The following is a 17,568-nucleotide window of genomic DNA, read 5'->3' as shown; positions in this document are numbered from 1 at the left end:
TCAGGAGGCTGCGTCAGGAGTATTGCTTAAGCCCAGGAGGTCAAGGCTGCACAGAGCTATGATCATGCCACTGCACTCCAGCCTGGGCAACAGAGAAAGACCCTGTCTCTAAAATAAAATAAAACAGAATACAGGCGGGTGCGGTGGCTCACGCCTGTAATCCCAGTACTTTGGGAGACTGAGGCAGGGGGATCACGAGGTCAGGAGATCGAGACCATCCTGGCTAACACGGTGAAACCCCATCTCCACTAAAAATACAAAAAATTAGCCGGGCGTCATGGTGGGTGCCTGTAGTCCCAGCTACTCGGGAGGCTGAGGCAGGAGAATGGCGAGAACCCGGGAGGCGGAGCTTGCAGTGAGCCGAGATGGCGCCACTGAACTCCAGCCTGGGCGACTGAGCGAGACTCCGTCCAAAACAAAACAAAACAAAACAGAACAGAACAGAACAGAACAGAACAGAACAGCTATAACCCAAGGACTATTTTATCCTCATTTTACAAATAAGGAAAATGAGGCTTGCAGAGATCTCTTGTCTGAGGCAGGCAGCCAGAAGGGCATGGCTGGCCCTTGGCAACCCCATCCAAGTCCTGGGCCCACACGATGTGCCGCACCCACCTTCTGGAAGTCCTTCTTGGAGATGAGGCCACGGGGATCCGTTACGTAGTCCTGGAAGGCTTCAGAGCCCACAATGTCCTTGAGTTTCAGGAACATGTCGAAGAACTTGAGGATCATCTCCACATTGGACGAGGATTCCACGAGCATGTCCACCATCTGCCGGGCGATCGTGCCGTTTACCACGTTCCCTGCAGGCAGCCCCAGGTCAGTGTGGCCGGCGGACACTCCCTTCCGGGACCCCACGAGGCTTGCCTCTCTTTCCAGCCCAGGAGCCACCACGCTGCTGGAGTGTCCCTGGCCAGCTCCCCTCCACGGGTCCCTTCCTGACCCGCATCAGCCTCCTGTGCCAACCTGGCTGATCCTGCCTTTGCCCACCTCCCCCAGTAAAGATAATGATGTCAGGTTGGGCGCGGTGGCTCACGCCTGTAATCCCAGCACTCTGGGAGATCGAGGTGGGTGGATCACTTGAGGCCAGGAGTTTGAGACCTGCCTGGCCAACATAGTGAAACCCTGTCTCTACTAAAAATACAAAATTAGCTGGGCGTGGTGGCATGTGCTTGTAATTCCAGCTACTTGGGAGGCTGAGACAAGAATTGCTTTAACCTGGGAGGTGGAGGTTGCAGAGCTGAGATCGTGCCACTGCACTCCAGCCTGGGTGATGGATTGAGACTCTGTCTCAAAAAAAAAAAAAGATAATGATGACATATGCTAAAGGTAGGTGCCAAATGCTACCCTGGCACAATCACACAAAAAGGGAAGTGAGTGACTCTCTGTTTTTACAGAGGAGGAAACTGAGACATAGAGAAACTCATACACTCGAAGTTACATAGCCAGTAAAGCGAGGAGAATGGATTTGAACTCAGAGCTGCATGACCCTCTGAGGGCTTACACAGCTAAAGCTTCCATGAGTCCACACAGTCAGGCGGGTCCACAGAAGACTGAGGCCAGCCAATGGTAAGCAGCAAGGAGAGGTGGAGATTGGCAAACTGAGATCCCACAGTCCCTCTAAAGGCAGCAGCTGAAGCTTGGCTCCAGTTTATTTTTGTATTTTTAAAATTTTAATGTAGGCTGGGCGCAGTGGCTCATGCCTGTAATCCCCGCACTTTGGGAGGCTGAGGCAGGTGGATCACGAGGTCAGGAGTTCGAGACCAGCCTGACCAACATGGTAAAACCCTGTCTCTACTAAAAATACAAAAATTAGCCAGACATGGTGGCGTGTGCCTGTAATCCCAGCTACTCAGGAGGCTGAGGCAGGAGAAAAAAAATTTTTTTAAATGTAATTTCACATTTATATAAAAGCTGCAAGAATAGTGTAAGGGATCCTCATATATCCACATTAATCAATTGTTTATCTTTTGCCACATTTGGTTTGTTTTTGGGTTTTGTTTTTTTGAGACAGGGTCTTGCTCTGTCACCCAGGCTGGAGTGCAGTGGTGCGATCACAGCTCACTGCAGCCTGGACCTCCCGGGCTCTGGTGATCCTCCCACCTCAGCCTCCCAAGTAGCTGGGTCTACAGGCACACACCACCACACTAGGCTAATTTTTGTATTTTTTGTAGAGACAGGGTCTCACCACGTTGCCCAGGCTGGTCTTAAACTGCTGGGCTCAAGCGACCCTTGTGCTGGGATTACAGGCACGTGCCGCACCCTGCATCGCATTTGTTTTGTAATTCTCTTTCTCTCCATATATTTTGTTTCTGAACAATTTGAGAATAAGTTGCAGACATCAGGTCCTTTTACTCTTAAACATTTCGGTGTCTATGTCCAAGACAAGGACATTGTTTAATATAATCACTATGCTATCATGAACATCTAGAGATCTAACATTGATATAATTAAGTTATTTCATCTAATCCAGCTAATTTTTGCCATGTGAGAATGTGGACCCAGGGTCACTGAAGCTTACAGTTTTTCAAGAAAAGCTGGAAATCTTGATGTTTAAAGGGAACCTTCTGATTTTTTTTTTTTTTTGAATCGGAGTTTCGCTTTTGTCGCCCAGGCTGTAGTGCAATGGCTCACTGCAAGCTCCGCCTCCCAGGTTCAAGCGATTCTCCTGCCTCAGCCTCCTGAGTAGCTGGGATTACAGGCACACGCCACCACACAGGGCTAATTTTTGTATTTTTAGTAGAGACAGGTTTTCACCATGTTGGCCCGGCTGGTCTCAAACTCCTGACTTCCAGTGATCCACCCGCCCAGGCCTCCTAAAGTGCTGGGATTATGGGCGTGAGGCGCCGCATCTGGCCTATTATGGCTTCTTCACCAACCCGTGGATCCTGACGTGATGTCAGATGGGGTTGAGAGTTAGGGTCTCCTGGGTCTCTGAGGGCCATTCTCAGGCTTCGCTGAACCTCTTTACTGTCCCCTCACCCTCACTCCTGGGTGTTTACCTTCTAGTAGCGACAGCAACATCACCACCATGTCCTTCTGCAGATCCAGCAGCTCCTTCAGCAGCTCGATCTGGCTTGAGTCCTGGAGACCCCACACCCCAGCTCGGTGAGGGCTGGTCTCTGCAGACACCTCCCCCACCTCTGTTGCTTCTCCCCTCCACACCTACCCAGCTGGATCTAAACCCCTGTTTTCTCCCCTCTTACCTCCGAGGGGACCCGAGTCCAGACATGTTCCTCGGAAGCAGGGGAAGGGGCAGAGAGACAAGATTGTGGGGGTGGGGTTGGAACTTGGGGGAAGGGCCCAATAGGTGATGGGTAGTGGGAAGGCTGGCAGACAAGGAGGACTGGGAGGCTTGCGGGGCAGACATTTGGGGCAGACAGAGACAGAGACAGATAGAGACAAACACTGGGGACAGAGACCCAAGTGTAGGAAGGGATGTGAGCCCAGCACTGTGTCTGGCCTATGGTGGGCTTGACAGATGTATGTTGAATATAATGTGTGATGGCAAGAGTGGGACTCTGGGTTCAGGAGGAAGGCTGCGGAGACAGCCACGTGCTTTCTGGTTAGCTGTCTGTGGGGAACATGGGGCCACGGTGTAGGGCCCATAGAAACCTCCAACACAAAGTTTTGCCTCATGGCCCCTACTTATGTTAGGTTGAGTCACATAAAAGTGCCAATATGTGATCACTTTTGACTCACAAAGTGGTAATTTCTTTTTGAGACAGAGTGTTGCTCTTGTTACCCAAGCTGGAATGCAATGGCACAATCTCGGCTCACTGCAACCTCCACCTCCCAGGTTCAAGCAATTCCCCTGCCTCAGCCTCCCAAGTAGCTGGGATTACAGGCGTGCACCACCACACCCGGCTAATATTTTATTTTTAACAGAGGCAGGATTTCTCCGTGTTGGTGAGGCTGGTCTCGAACTCCTGACCTCAGGTGATCCACCCACCTCGGCCTCCCAGAGTGCTGGGATTACAGGCATGAGCCACCGTGCCAGGTCCAAAGTGATAATTTCATATGGTTCCACCAAATAAAATGGAGAGGGGAGTGGACGATACCAGATAAATGAGAGGTAAGGGTCCTTTGCTCCCATGCTAGTTCTACGAGTTGTTGATTCCAATCCTAATATATTTCCACAGTTCGAAAGCTCTGCATTCTGGGTCTAGGGTCCTGACACTCCTAATCTCAAGACCCTACAGTGGGTGGGCGCCTGTGCTTTGTGCCTACCCATGATTCAGTCCCTCTCCTCTCTTAACAATCCCTCAATTTTTGCCTGAGGTGTCCCCCATCCCATAGTCAGAGCATATGGGACTGACCCTAACCTCCTGGTTTTATGGGTGGGTATATGACCAGGCCTGGCCAATTAGAGCTTTCTTTCCCAAGGCTATGGTGATTGGTTCAGGGATGGACATGTGACCCAATAGGCCAGTCAGAGAGAATCTCAGGGGTTTTTTTTTCTTGGAGCACTCAGGAAGGAGATCTCTTCCCTCTGGGGCTGTTAAGAGTAGGGTGGATAGGAGCCTAAAGCACCATTTTCTCCAGCCCAGGGAGACAGCCTGCTTCCAAATGCAGTCAAAGAGGGGACAGTTCTGCTGACATCACTCTAAGCCCTGGATCTGTGATATGAACTGATAAATTCCTTATTTTTCTTTTTCTTTTTTTTTTTTTTTTGAGACGGAGTCTCGCTCTGTCACCCAGGCTGGAGTGCAGTGGCCGGATCTCAGCTCACTGCAAGCTCCGCCTCCCGGGTTCACGCCATTCTCCTGCCTCAGCCTCCCGAGTAGCTGGGACTACAGGCACCTGCCACCTCGCCCGGCTAAGTTTTTGTATTTTTAGTAGAGACGGGGTTTCACTGTATTAGCCAGGATGGTCTCGATCTCCTGACCTCGTGATCCGCCCGTCTCGGCCTCCCAAAGTGCTGGGATTACAGGCTTGAGCCACCGTGCCCGGCCTTATTTTTATTTTTCTTAAGCCACCACTTTGCATTGGATTTCTAGCTTTTGCAACCTAGACTAGATGGTGGCGGATGAATTAGTCCTGCAGGATTTGGAATTCTACACGATGATACCAACATTCTCTAGAATTTTAGGATGATACCAACAGCACAACTTCAGCTGCTGTGACACGGAGGAATTGCATACTAAGTTTAACTCCTTTTCAAAAGTCAGATGACAACCAGTTAGGGTTTCTGCCAGCCCCTGGGGCACCTTTGGGCAAATTAGAAAAAAAGGCGCCCCCAAAACACTTCCTGTGGGGAAGTTATAATATACTGGATACTGTACTGCCATCTGCTGGAAAACTAAAGTACTGTAAAAATACACCATGATGTGTAGGATGTGGATGCCCTCAGAGGTCGTGCCTTTGTGCAGTGCACAACCTGCGGAACAGTATATGGCAGCCTTGAATAAGGTTACCAGACAGAGGCAGAGCAAATGGATTAAGTGTTCATGAGACATTGGCAAGGCTGCAAAGGGGTGAGGGAAAGAGGAACACAAGGATTATGGAGATGGGAGATGGTGCTCAACAGGGACCTTACATCATGAATGCCTGATATGGGTGTCATCTGCCGCAAGCAAGATAAAGAAGCAAAACACTTCCTCAGCCCCAGGTTCGAATCTAGAAGCCAGCCCCATCCTAGCCCAAGGACTGTCTACATCTGAGATGACCTCATCGGAGAGAAAAACAGCAACCAATCATAGAGGAGCTCTGGCCATTGGGGCAGTGCCAACACGTCCGATCAATGGAAGCGTGGATGGAAAACCAGCTGATTGGTAGGGCGGGAGGGGCACAGGAGGAGGCGGGGTCATGCAGAGAGCCAATCCAGAAAGAGGATGGATTTGGCCACTGAGAGGGAACCAGTCTGGAACATGCCGGGAGAACGTGGGTGACAAACTGAGCAATGGGGAAAGACTTGGAAATGGACCACTTGGGGGACGCCTAGAAGCAGGTGGATGGAGACCACAGGGGCTCGAACCTGAGCGAGCTTCATCATCATGTGGGCGAACACGTGCAGGAATCCCACCACTGCGTCCCAAAGGCGGCTGTGCGCCAGGCTCTGCTGGTTCCCGGTGCAGGGGCCCTGGGAGGCAGAGGGCCGTGTGAGCAGGAAAGGAATCCCCGAGAAGGGATCAGGGATCGCGATGCGGGACCCCCTCCCTTCCCACTTCCGCCCCAGGGGGAGCGCCCTACCTGGATGTACTCAGTGAGGCTGTTGAACACCTGCTTAGCCACCGACATGGCTTTGGAGAAGTTCCTCTTGCCCTGCTCTTCAATGACATCCTTGCCTGAGTAGTACCAGTAGAAGTCGCTGATGGATTCCTGAGGAGGGGGCGGGCAGGGTGTGAGGGGGTGCTGGGGCCGACCATGGCCCTGCAGCCCCCGACCCAAGTCACATATGAGCCGTCTCACGTCCTCACCTGCAGCCGCAGGAGGTAGTCCACCGTGCAGATGATGATGTTAATAGTGGTCGTGTTCCCTGTCTGTGTCCGTAGGTAGTTCTGGAAATCTGGGGAGATGAAAAGTCATTTATCCAGCACCTCCCATGTGCTAGGGGAGATGAACAGTGGGTCATTTATTCATTTATGCAATACTCATGTGTTGAGTGCCTGTTGTATGCCAGAAGGCATATCATTATCAATTTATTTAATAACTGTGAAGTATTTACTATGTGTCAGAGAAAGAAGGATGATCATTTATTCATTTATCTAAAAATACTGGCCAGGTGGCTCATGCCTGTAATCCCAGCTCTATGGGAGGTTGAGGTGGGAGGGATGCTTGAGGCCAGGAGTTCGAGACCAGCCCCCCCAGGTCTCAACAAAAAATTTAAAAATTGGCCGGACATAGTGGCTCACACCTATAGCTCCAGCTACCCGGGAAGCTGAGGTGGGACGATCACTTGAACCCAGGAAGTCAAGGCTGCAGTGAGCTGTGATCATGCCACAGTACTCCAACCTGGGCAACGGAGGGAGACCTTGTCAAAAAACAAAAAAAATTCCCCCACAATGCCAGGGACTGTTTTCTTTTACTACTGTATCCCCAGAGCCTAGAATACTGCATGACACATAGTAAGAATGCAACAAATTTGTTGTAGCAAAGAATATGTGACAATCTTAATCTTGTGAGCATGTATTATACACTCAATAAAACATGTTGAATAAATGAACAAGTGACCAATCCTTATGTTCCCTGGCCTTTAGGAGGTGCTCAATAAATATTTGTTGGATAAATGCATGAATATCCCCAGCACATAGCAGGAATTTGATAAAAATTGTTTGGAAACTAATGAGGGACTGAATCTCTATTTCTCCCTGCTACATAGTTGGTGCTCAAAATACATATTTGTTGGAAAAAACTGAATGAATAAATGACCCACACCACATTTGACACATAGTAGGCCCTCAATAATTTTTTTTATTTTATTTTTTGTATTTATTTTTTGAGACGGAGTTTCACTCTTGTTGCCTGAGCTGGAGTGCAGTGGCGTGATCTAGGCTCACTGCAACCTCTGCCTCCTGGGTTCAAGCAATTCTTCTGCCTCAGCCTCCCGAGTAGCGGGGGTTACAGGCATGCGCCACCACGCTTGGTTAACTTTTTTGTATTTTTAGTTGAGATAGTGTTTCACCATACTGGCAAAGCTGGTCTCCAACTCCTGACCTTGTGATCCACCTGCCTTGGCCTCCCAAAGTGCTGGGATTACAGGCGTGAGCCACCACACCCAGTCAAGGAAATCCTTATTACATTGAGACCTGATAATATATGTTCAATCTGAAATTATATTCACCTATTCCCAAAACAGAAGTTTCGCATTGCTTTACTCTGTGCCATGCATTCTGTTCTTTTCTGTCCTGTACCGCTCTAGTTAACTACAAAAGAAGAAATGTGTGGTTCTCATCCTCTCAACCTTGGCTGCACATCAGAACAACCAGGAGGCTTTTAAAAATCCCAGGGCTCAGGCCCAACCTCAGATCAATTAAATTAGAATCTCTAGAGGCAAAATCTAGGCTTCAGTCTCTTTTAAAGCTCCCTAGGCATGCCAGTGTACAATTATGATGAGAACCTCTGCATGAAACTGATTCATGAACGTCTGTCTGATGGGGTGGTTCCCACTATTTAAAAAACATCGTTCTATGGCAGCAAACTGTTAAAGCTGAGTGACGGGTAGTTGGAGGTTTATTATACTGTAGTATATGATTGGAGGTTTATTATACCGTAGGATATGATTGGAGGTTTATTATACTGTAGTATATGTTTTTTTGTTTGTTTGTTTTTTGTTTTTGTTTTTGTAGAGACAGGGTCTCCCTATGTTGCCCAGGCTGGTCTTGAACTCCTGGGTTCAGGTGATCCTCCTGCCTCAGCCTCCTAAAGTGCTGGGATTACAGGCATAAGCCACGGTGCCCAGCCATGTCCTTTTAAACGTTTATAGCAACATCATGTTGCACAGGAAGGTTTTCACAGCCCCTGAAAGTATTTTCGCCCCCAGTTTTTCTTTCCTCCTAACTTTTTTAGAGTCAGTTCACAATTGCTCTATCACATTGGCTCGACAGAAGGCCCATTTTGCCTAGTTTCATGATATAGACAAAGCCTCCTCAAATATTCAAAATTTTGTAAGCAAAGGTACAGGTTTTCCCATCAACCCTGCTTTCTAACTCCTTTATTTGTCTTAATTTAAATTGTTAAATTAAACTGTGTTAATTTAAATTGGACTATATGCAAAAATAAAAGATATACAGCTCCTGTTAAAAAAAATTCTGCCGACTGAAAACACCTGTTATAGACATGTGCAAATAAATGAAAGACAAACCTTTTGTCTGCTTTGAATAGCACTGACTCCTCAAGACATGCAAGGGGTCTGAGATTTGAAAGTTATTTCAAGCATCTGTTTGACTGGGCCACGAATTTAGGCAGAGGACTGGGTTGCAAATTTGTTGGGAGACAGCAATTCCTCTCATAACAACATTCTAATTTTCAAAACTTCACATTCCCGAGGAATAAAATGTATTTTAAACCCAAAGACTGATTCCATATTAGTTAAAATTAAAGAATGAAAATCTTAGTCCCAGCTGGGTGTGGTGGCTCACACCTGTAATCCCAGCATTTTAGGAGGCCAAGGCAGGAGGATCGCTTGAATCCAGGAGTTCGAGATCCCCTGAGCAACATAGTGAGATCTCGTCTCTAAAAATTAAAAGACTTAGCCAGCCATGGTGATGCATGCCTGTAGTCCTGGATACTCAGGAGGCTGAGGGGTAGATCACTTGAGCCCGGGAGGCAGAGGTTGTAGTGAGCTGTGATCACACCACTGCACTCCAGTCTGGGCGACAGAGTGAGACTCTGCAAAAAAAAAAAAAAAAAAAAAAAAAAAGGAGAAAGAAAATCTTAGTCCCATGGCACAAAGGTATTTAATAAACCTTGAAAAACTGGTTGTGGACACAAGAGTTTTTGAAAATTCAAGACAAAGGGATCATGCTTTATCCTTTGTTGAAAGAAAAAGAATGAAGATTAAAGATATTTAGAAATCAGTTACCTTACAAAGCACTAACCAAGTAGATGAAGGTTCTATGGTTCTATGGAAGTTAGATTACTAATTGCTCCAATTCTTGTCATGTAAGTTAATTTCCGGGTAGTCTGTGGTTTCCTAATCATCTGCTAAAGGTTATAACCACAATCTTGAGACTGTACGTTTGTTATAGGAAATGGCATTGGGTAGAATGTTTTTTGTGCAGAATTTTGACTCTTCTGTAAAGTTGTAAACTAGGTTTGCGGCGTGAGACTGTATTTCTCATCACTGATGTTGTGTAATTAATTTGCTGTCATCTTCAATCTTGTTAAATTGGCTGAACCACAACAAAACGGAACTCTTGCTTAAGATAGGAAAGAATCTGTCGGCCTTCATACAGATCTTTCCTCTGCAAAGATTTTATAAGCAAAATAAACAAACGATTCTAATAGATTTATTTTTAAGTGCCAGGCAGTTTTTTCCTTTAGGTCTTTTCTGGACTTAAAGTACAGAAATCCACCACGTGTATTGAACTTTGGCAGCCACTGCAGACTGCCTGTGGGAAAATAGCGTGTGACAAATTGTCCATTTGAGCAAATTGATTTTTGGCCAAATTGGTTTTTGGCAGTTTGCTTTTGGGGAATTGGACTGGCCAGAGGAGATGAAGCGGAAGCAAAGTGGCTAGATTCCAGAAATTCCAGAGTTTTTTTTTTTTTTTTTTTAAGAGGGAGTTTCGCTCTGTTGCCCAGGCCGGAGTGCAATGGTGTAATCTCGGCTCACTGCAACCTCCGTCTCATGGGTTCAAGCGATTCTCCTGCCTCAGCCTCCTGAGTAGGTAGGATTACAAGCACGTGCCACCACACCTGCTATTTTTTTTTTTTTTTTCTATTTTTAGTAGAGACGGGGTTTCACCATGTTGGCCAGGCTGGTCTCGAACTCCTGACCTCACCCGCCTTTGCCTTCCAAAGTGCTGGGATTACAGGTCTGAGTCACTGCGCCCGGCCTCCAGAGAGATTTTGAAGCTAGGTGGATCGACACTGGCTGGAGAGTGGCTATCATTGATAGCGGGAGGAGGGGATTGGACACTAACTCAGGTAACCCTTCTGTACCCGCCCCAAACCTCGGCTTCCCCTCCACCCCACACCCCTCCTCCTCACCATTATTGTGCCCCTCACAGAGCAATTGTAGGAATCGGAACAGGTCTTGTGTGAATTCATCATCCGCCATGACCTTCTCTCCTGGGTGGAAAGGAGGGGACAGGGCCCAGGAGGGGTCAGATGCGCCAAGACACAGCGCACACATGCACAAGGCCCACGCACACTGCACACGCATGCACAAAGCATGGGGGTGCTGGGAGGAGTAGCCGCCACTCCAAAGACACTGTGAGGGCCATGGGCATCCATGACGCCAGGTGGTCTTGACCTCAGAGCCCATGACATCAGCAGATGGAGACCCGAGGGGCCCTGAGTCATGAAGCTGAGGCCTCAAGTGTCTTTCTACATCAGTGCCCTCTGATGTCACCACTTGTGTTACATTCGGGAGTGTCTGCTGACCTAGCAGACATTCAGGCAGCTGGTGATTCCCTCAGCCCCCCTTCAGGCCGTGGAGGTTAATGGATTATGGGGGTTTGGGTCACCTTCACACAAACGCTCTGGGCAGGGGAAGATTGGGCTGGGATAAGGGATGGAGACTGAAAGCCAGCCAATTGGCCCAGATGCCTTGAAAGCAGCCAATCCAGGAGTAGCAGAAGGGAGGCGTGTAAACAAGGGCCAATCAGAATGGGCATCTGAAAGAAGCAAATCATGGTGGGCAGTAGGGGAGGAGGCTAGACCGCAAATGGGCCAACCAGAGCAGGCGCAGATGAGGCAGGCGCTGAGGGGGCAGGCGCACACCAATCAGAGTGGATGCCGGAGGCAACCAATTCGGTTGGTGGGTGGGAAACGCTGACCGACCAATCTGAGGTCGGGGCGCAAAGAGCAGAGTAGGTGGGAGTGGGGATCACTCCACACCGGGACTGCGAATCTGGGTCTGGAAGACCAACAATATCCAGCTGGAAAGAGATCTTTGCCGTGTTTTCTAGCTTCTGTTTTACACATGGGGAGAGTGAAGCTTAGGGAAGGTAAGAGGCTTGTTCACAGGCCCATGTATTCTCAGTGGCTGGTCTGGGGCCTGAATCATGCTCCCCAGACTCCTGATCTCCAGGTTTTGCACTGGCAGGGCGCACCTGCCGAAGTCCCTCCCTCCCCTCCACGTCCCAGATCCTCAGCCCCCAGGTGGAGGGGCGGACGGGGTTAGGAGGGGTGGGTGGCAGCAGCACAGCACAGGGGTGGGCTGGGGGAATTACCGTTCTGGCGATTGATGACTGGGGCAGCCAACAGGATGGGAGGAGGAAGCAGGAGAAAAGAGAGAAAAAGAGAGAGGGAGACAGAGACCGCAAACACACACAATGACAGTCAGGGACAAAGACACAGAAAGACACACACAGAGAGAGGAACAACCCACAGAGAGAAAGGCAGAGTGATAAGGAGACAGAAGGAAGTAGATTAGCAAGGAAGGGGATAGGAAATGAGGGTAAAAGCAGAGGGAATGAAAGAAGAGGATGGAGAGGGAGAGAGAGAGATGAAGACGTAGAGGTGGAAAGGCCAGAGCGAGGATCAGGGTAGAAAGGTTAGACACGTCACAACACGGCAAAGAGGAGACGTGATTAACCCGGATTAGGGACATTAATAAGAGAACAGCAACCAGGGCGTGACATTTGGGGCACGTGGAGGGTGGGGTCCTTGTGGTGATGGGTGAGAACACAAGACAGAATGACTTCTGGTCGGCGGGGGAAGGTGGGTGGTGGACATGGGTAGGGAGACCCCGGGGGGATGGAGAGGGTGGGACTGGGGGACCACAGCAGAGGGAGGGACCCAAGGGAGCCCTTGGGAACCAGTGTCTTCAAGGAAGGGAGCTTTGGGCAATGGTGGGTGGGGGTGGGTGGCGGGAATCCCAAAAGAAGATGTCCCAGGGAGAGGGAAGCCCAAGGGAGGGCCTCACCAGTGCCATCCTCGTTCACCATGCCCAGCCCCTCGGCCTTGTTCTGTCTCTCAAAGGCATTGAGATCCAGTACGCTGAGGAAAAGAAAGGAAAAACGGGGGTGGATGTGATGAAGCCTCTGCCCTCCTCTCTTCCAGGGCCTGGCAGCTCCCAACCATGGTAGGCTGGAGAGCCATAGTATATCATGTATGCGCTGAAATCAAGAGGAAGCAGAAATGAAGAGTTGGCAGAAGCTAGGACATAAGGTAGGGCCAGGATGAACCATGTGCAAGCTGAAATAACGAAGAACCAGAAACCACCCATTTAGCAAAAGCTGCAGAGGGTAGGAAAAGTCAGCCAGCAGCAAGAGACGAATAAAGGCAGACAACAGTAGAGGCATATTAAGAGGGGTCATCAGAGAGCTCCTAAATCTCCCTGTCAAGTTCCCCTTGAGTTCTCAAGTTTTTGGTTCCACTGTCTGGAATCCATAATGCAACTCATTCTTCAAGCCTATGACATTTTGCCTTCCTTATTGTTCTACATTAATTCTTATAATAAATTCCCTGTTATTTGAGCGATTCTGAGTGAGTCTCTTTCCCTGGACTGAAAGAGCAGAATCTGAACCGGAAATGGTACCGGGAGTGGGGTGGCAGTGGTACCAAACAGAGCTTAACAAGAAGAGGTCCACTCGAACCTACCTGCATGTTTGCATCAGTGCCTGGATACTCTGGAAGAAGCCAACTTCCTTCTTGTCCTTAAGATAATCCAGCATTTTCTGCAGAGGGGGAGGCAGGGGAGGAGGAACTGGGAGTCACACAAGAACCTCCCACCCCTCTTTGCCTTCCTCTGAAGTCCCTTTGCCTCTGTTACCTGCTGGACCTCAGCATTGCCTCCATTGAGGATGGAGATGCCCAGCTTCAGGGTGGAGGACACCATGGCACCTGTCTCTCCTGGAGGGAATGGGAGACAAAAGATGGCCCACCCAGTTGGAAGGCAGTGTGTTCCAGCCAACAGAAAACAGCCATCCCAAGGGATGTGAGAAAGGGGATGTAAGAGTGTGCCAAGGTGTGCATGCAGGGGTGATCGTGACTGAAGGATGAGTGAGAAATTGCAAGGCAGGTATGCAAGGGGAAGCTGCAAGGGCTGGGGTGTGCGTGCAAACCACAGGCATGGAGGGGTGGCAAATGGGTCCGCAGGAAATGGGTGAGCCGGGAAGAGTGAGGATAGGATGAGTGCACTCGGAAGAGCCCAATGAACATGTGAGGGGCACCTTTGCAGGCACTGATCATCTGCAGCACCATCTCGGCTGCCCCCCGGGTGTGCAGCCGTGCTTGCTGGTATAGGAGCCGCTGCTTCTCCATCTCTTTCTCCTGGGCAGGGAGGCAGACCCATGGGGGCAAGTCCAGGCTTTCCAGCCTAGCCTTTCCCCCTCACATTCTCACTTCTGCCCTCCCTGTTCCAGCCACATCCACAACTCACTCCTTCAACCATGAGCTCCTTCCATCCCCTGGGGCTCACACCCTTGATATAGCTCCTGTACCTAGCACGGGGCTAGGCATAGGGCAAAATCTACATAAATCAGAGCTGGGCATGCAGCAGTCTTAACCTGGGTCCATGGGCCTCCAGGCCATCTGTGAACTTGGATGATGGAAAGTTACATTTTTATGTTTTCCATCCTTTAACAGAAATGTAGCATTTCCTTCTTTTATGGATGAAACCATAAATCACAGCAATATTAGCAAAATTTGTGGTTTTGTCACCAATAAAAATCACAAATGTGGCCAGGCGCAGTGGCTCATGTCTGTAATCCCAGCACTTTGGGAGGCTGGGGCGGGGAGATCACAAGGTCAGGAGGTCAAGACCATCCTGGCTAACAGGGTGAAACCCTGCCTCTACTAAAAATACAAAAAATTAGCCGGGCGTGGTGGCGGGCGCCTTTAGTCCCAGCTACTCGGGAGGCTGAGGCAGGAGAATCACTTGAACCAGGGAGGCGGAGCTTGCAGTGAGCCGAGATCGCGCCACTGCACTCCAGCCTGGGCGATAGAGCGAGCCTCTGTCTCCAAAAAAAAATAAATAAATAAAATAAATCACAGATGTTTCCATACCACATTATTATTAATGTATATTCCATATCACATTATTACTGCAGAATTAGAACCATTTCCTATTGAAATTCTGCTCTTTTGGTCCAGGAAGAGAGATTCACAATGGCTCAAAGATGTCTTTAAATATCACTTATGTTCAGCACTACTTCTCAATTATAGTAGCTGCTGGATCCATTGCTAGATCTTTTTTTTTTTTTTTGAGATGGAGTCTCACTCTGTCACCCAGGCTGGAGTGCAATGGCGTGATCTCGGCTCACTGCAACCTCCACCTCGTGGATTCAAGCTATTCTCCTGCCTCAGCCTCCTGAGTAGCTGGGATTACAGGCACGTGCCACCATGTCCAGCTAATTTTTGTATTTTTAGTAAAGACGGGGTTTCACCATGTTGGCCAGGCTGGTCTTGAACTCCTGGACTCAGGTGATCCACCCGCCTTGGCCTCCCAAAGTGCTGGGATTACAGGTGTGAGCCACCGCGCCCTGCCTTAGATCTTATTTGATAGATTAACAACGTACAAGTACTACTGGATCACAAATTCATTTTTAAAATATTTTGATAGCTACTCAATACTTGTTTCCTCTGCTATGAATTCATTTTATACATTTAAAAACATGATCCTGAGAAAGTCTTCACCAGGTGCCAGAAGGGACTCTGGCACAGAAACAGTTAAGAAAACTATGACGTAAATGCTTGCTGACTGTCTCAATGAATGAATGAATCAGTGAATTGCACGTTTCCTAGCTCTTTCTTGCTGCCTGGCCTTGGCATATACTATCCTCCCTACGTGGAACATTTTTCTCTTTTTCTTCAACTGGCAGGCTCCTTTTATCCTTCTGCTCAGAAGTCCCCTCCTCCGAGAAGCCCTCCCTGATACCTTTTCCTGCAGGCTGGGTCAGGCACCTTGCTTGGGCTGCTGTATCCCCGCAAGGTTCCCCCATAATCATCCCAGCCCTCACCCCTCTACCTGAGCTTCCCCCATGACCATGGTGCACACCCTGTGGTGTTAGTTTGGCTGGTGTTATCTGTCTCCCCAGTGGACTGACTTGGTCACTGTTGTGTCCCCAGAGCTTTGCTGAATGAATGGGAGATGACTGCAGTCAGGGTCCCCCATCCCTTCCCTCCAGGACCTCCTGAGCCCACCTACCTCAAAGGAGACCTCAACCTCCTCTTCACCTTCGCCGTTCTCCCCTCCCTCCTCCAGGTGGCAGCTCTGGGGAGGGGGCATCAGTTAAGGGATGAACAAAGCAGACCCCTCCATCCCGCCCCAGCCCTTTTTGTGGACAAGCACTGCAGGTGGGGAGAGGGAAACATGCCCCAGATGAGGTGGGTGGGGCCTCACCTTTGCCATGATATCAGCATAGGCCATGTACAGGTAATCCTCGTCCAGTTTGCTGGGGAAGTAAGCAGGGGAGTGGTCAGGACCTGGTGGAGAGGACCCCCATCTCATAAGAGCTTCTGAGCTGGGCACGGTGGCTCATGACTGTAATCCCAACACTCTGGGAGGCTGAGGCGGGCAGATCACTTGAGGTCAGGAGTTTGAAATGAACCTAGCCAACATGGTGAAACCCCATCTCTACTAAAAGTACAAAAAAATTAGCTGGGCGTGATGGTGTTTGCCTATAATCCCAGCTACTCCGGAGGCTGAGGCAGGAGAATTGCTTGTACCCAGGAGGCAGACGTTGCAGTGAGCTGACATTGCGCCACTGCACTCCAGTCTGGGTGACAGAGCAAGACTCCATATCCAAAAAAAAAAAAAAAAAAAAGAGCTTCTGGTTTCCTTTGGAGGGCCAACCCTCCCCATACTCAGGCTGTGTGGCTCAGGTGGCTGAAGTGGCCATTGCCAGGGTGGCTTATGACAGATGCATGGCCGATGAGGACTTTTATCTGTGTGGCCACGATGACAGGTAAGAAATGGTCATGTTGTCCATGCTGTCCAGTAAAATCCATTCTGGGAGTTGTTGTTTTGTTTGTTTATTTTGTTTTTGAGGCAGGGTCTTGCTCTGTTGGCCAGGCTGGAGTGCAGTGGTACAATCAAGGCTTACTGCAGCCTTGACCTCCCAGGCTCAAGTGATCCTCCCACCTCAGCCTCCTGAGTAACTGGGACTATAGGCACATACCACCACACCTGACTAATTTTTCTATTTTTTGTAGAGATGGGGTCTTGCTATGTTGCCCAAGCTGGTCTCGAACTCCTGGCCTCCCAAAGTACTGGGATTAAGGGCATGAGCCACCACACCTGGCCCATTCAGTGAGGTTTGCTGGAGCTAATGGCGGAGGCACTACCTTTCCACTGGGGATGCTAAAATGGAGTGATGGAAGGCTGGAGCTCCCAGGGCCCTCTTGCCATGTGTCAGCCCAATAACAAGTATGGCCAATCCCTTTCTGCTTGGGTCTCCTGTACAATGGCCAACACCTGCTGAGTGTTTACACTAACACCATGTCAGTGCCTGTTCTAGGTGCCTTGTATATATTGACAAACTGACCCTCACAGTCATTCAGTTGGGTGGGTATGTTACTAGCCCTATTTTATAGGTGGGGGAACTAAGATACAAAGACCCTTCTTGGCTGGGGTCACACAGCTTGCACTGGGACTCAACCTGGATGGCCAAACTCCAGAGACATTGCTCTCCCACAGGATGCAAAATAGGACACTCAAATTCTTCATCACCTTGCAGCCCAAGATGGCCTCCTGTCAGAATTTCTGGCCAATGAGATCTGTGTGGAAGCCCACCAGAGAGATAAAGAGACCAAAGATCTCTTGGATAAAGAGACCAAAGAAGTCTGGGCGCGGTGGCTCATGCCCGTAATCCTAGCACTTTGGGAGGCTGAGGTGGGCGGATCACCTGAGGTCAGGAGTTTGAGACCAGCCTGGACAACAGGGTGCAATCTTGTCTCTACTAAAAATACAAAAAAAAAAAAGAAAAGAAGAAAGAAAAATAGCTGGGCACGGTG

At 49.2% G+C, this 17,568-nt stretch overlaps 1 protein-coding gene and 1 long non-coding RNA gene across 11 annotated transcripts in view; one reads left to right on the top strand and one right to left on the bottom strand.

Moving 5' to 3' along the window:
• RYR1 (ryanodine receptor 1) overlaps positions 1-17,568 on the bottom strand; it is a 158,231-nt gene that overhangs the window by 40,115 nt on the left and 100,548 nt on the right. For 3 of the 10 annotated variants that reach the window (XM_065536557.2, XM_065536558.2, XM_065536560.2), the window contains 15 exons: positions 15,956-16,007; positions 15,761-15,826; positions 13,785-13,884; positions 13,385-13,464; positions 13,213-13,289; positions 12,536-12,609; positions 11,841-11,858; positions 10,654-10,734; positions 6,420-6,508; positions 6,193-6,321; positions 5,978-6,082; positions 5,540-5,566; positions 3,207-3,236; positions 3,003-3,084; positions 616-803 (listed from right to left, as the gene is read on the bottom strand). In XM_065536557.2, coding sequence (XP_065392629.1) covers positions 616-803; positions 3,003-3,084; positions 3,207-3,236; positions 5,540-5,566; positions 5,978-6,082; positions 6,193-6,321; positions 6,420-6,508; positions 10,654-10,734; positions 11,841-11,858; positions 12,536-12,609; positions 13,213-13,289; positions 13,385-13,464; positions 13,785-13,884; positions 15,761-15,826; positions 15,956-16,007 — 1,198 coding nt within the window. The remainder of the gene's footprint in view (positions 1-615; positions 804-3,002; positions 3,085-3,206; positions 3,237-5,539; positions 5,567-5,977; positions 6,083-6,192; positions 6,322-6,419; positions 6,509-10,653; positions 10,735-11,840; positions 11,859-12,535; positions 12,610-13,212; positions 13,290-13,384; positions 13,465-13,784; positions 13,885-15,760; positions 15,827-15,955; positions 16,008-17,568) is intronic. The other 7 variants (XM_065536561.2, XM_065536563.2, XM_065536565.2 and 4 more) reach the window with 3 other exon arrangements.
• On the top strand, positions 11,475-12,816 carry LOC135968685 (uncharacterized). Its single transcript, XR_010583625.2, has 2 exons — positions 11,475-11,615; positions 12,673-12,816. It is a non-coding gene; the product is annotated as an uncharacterized lncRNA (long non-coding RNA).

The sequence above is a fragment of the Macaca fascicularis genome, chromosome 19, assembly GCF_037993035.2.
Source record: "Macaca fascicularis isolate 582-1 chromosome 19, T2T-MFA8v1.1".
Classification (NCBI taxonomy): Eukaryota; Metazoa; Chordata; class Mammalia; order Primates; family Cercopithecidae; genus Macaca; species Macaca fascicularis.
This window is presented reverse-complemented; position numbering and strand designations above follow the sequence as displayed.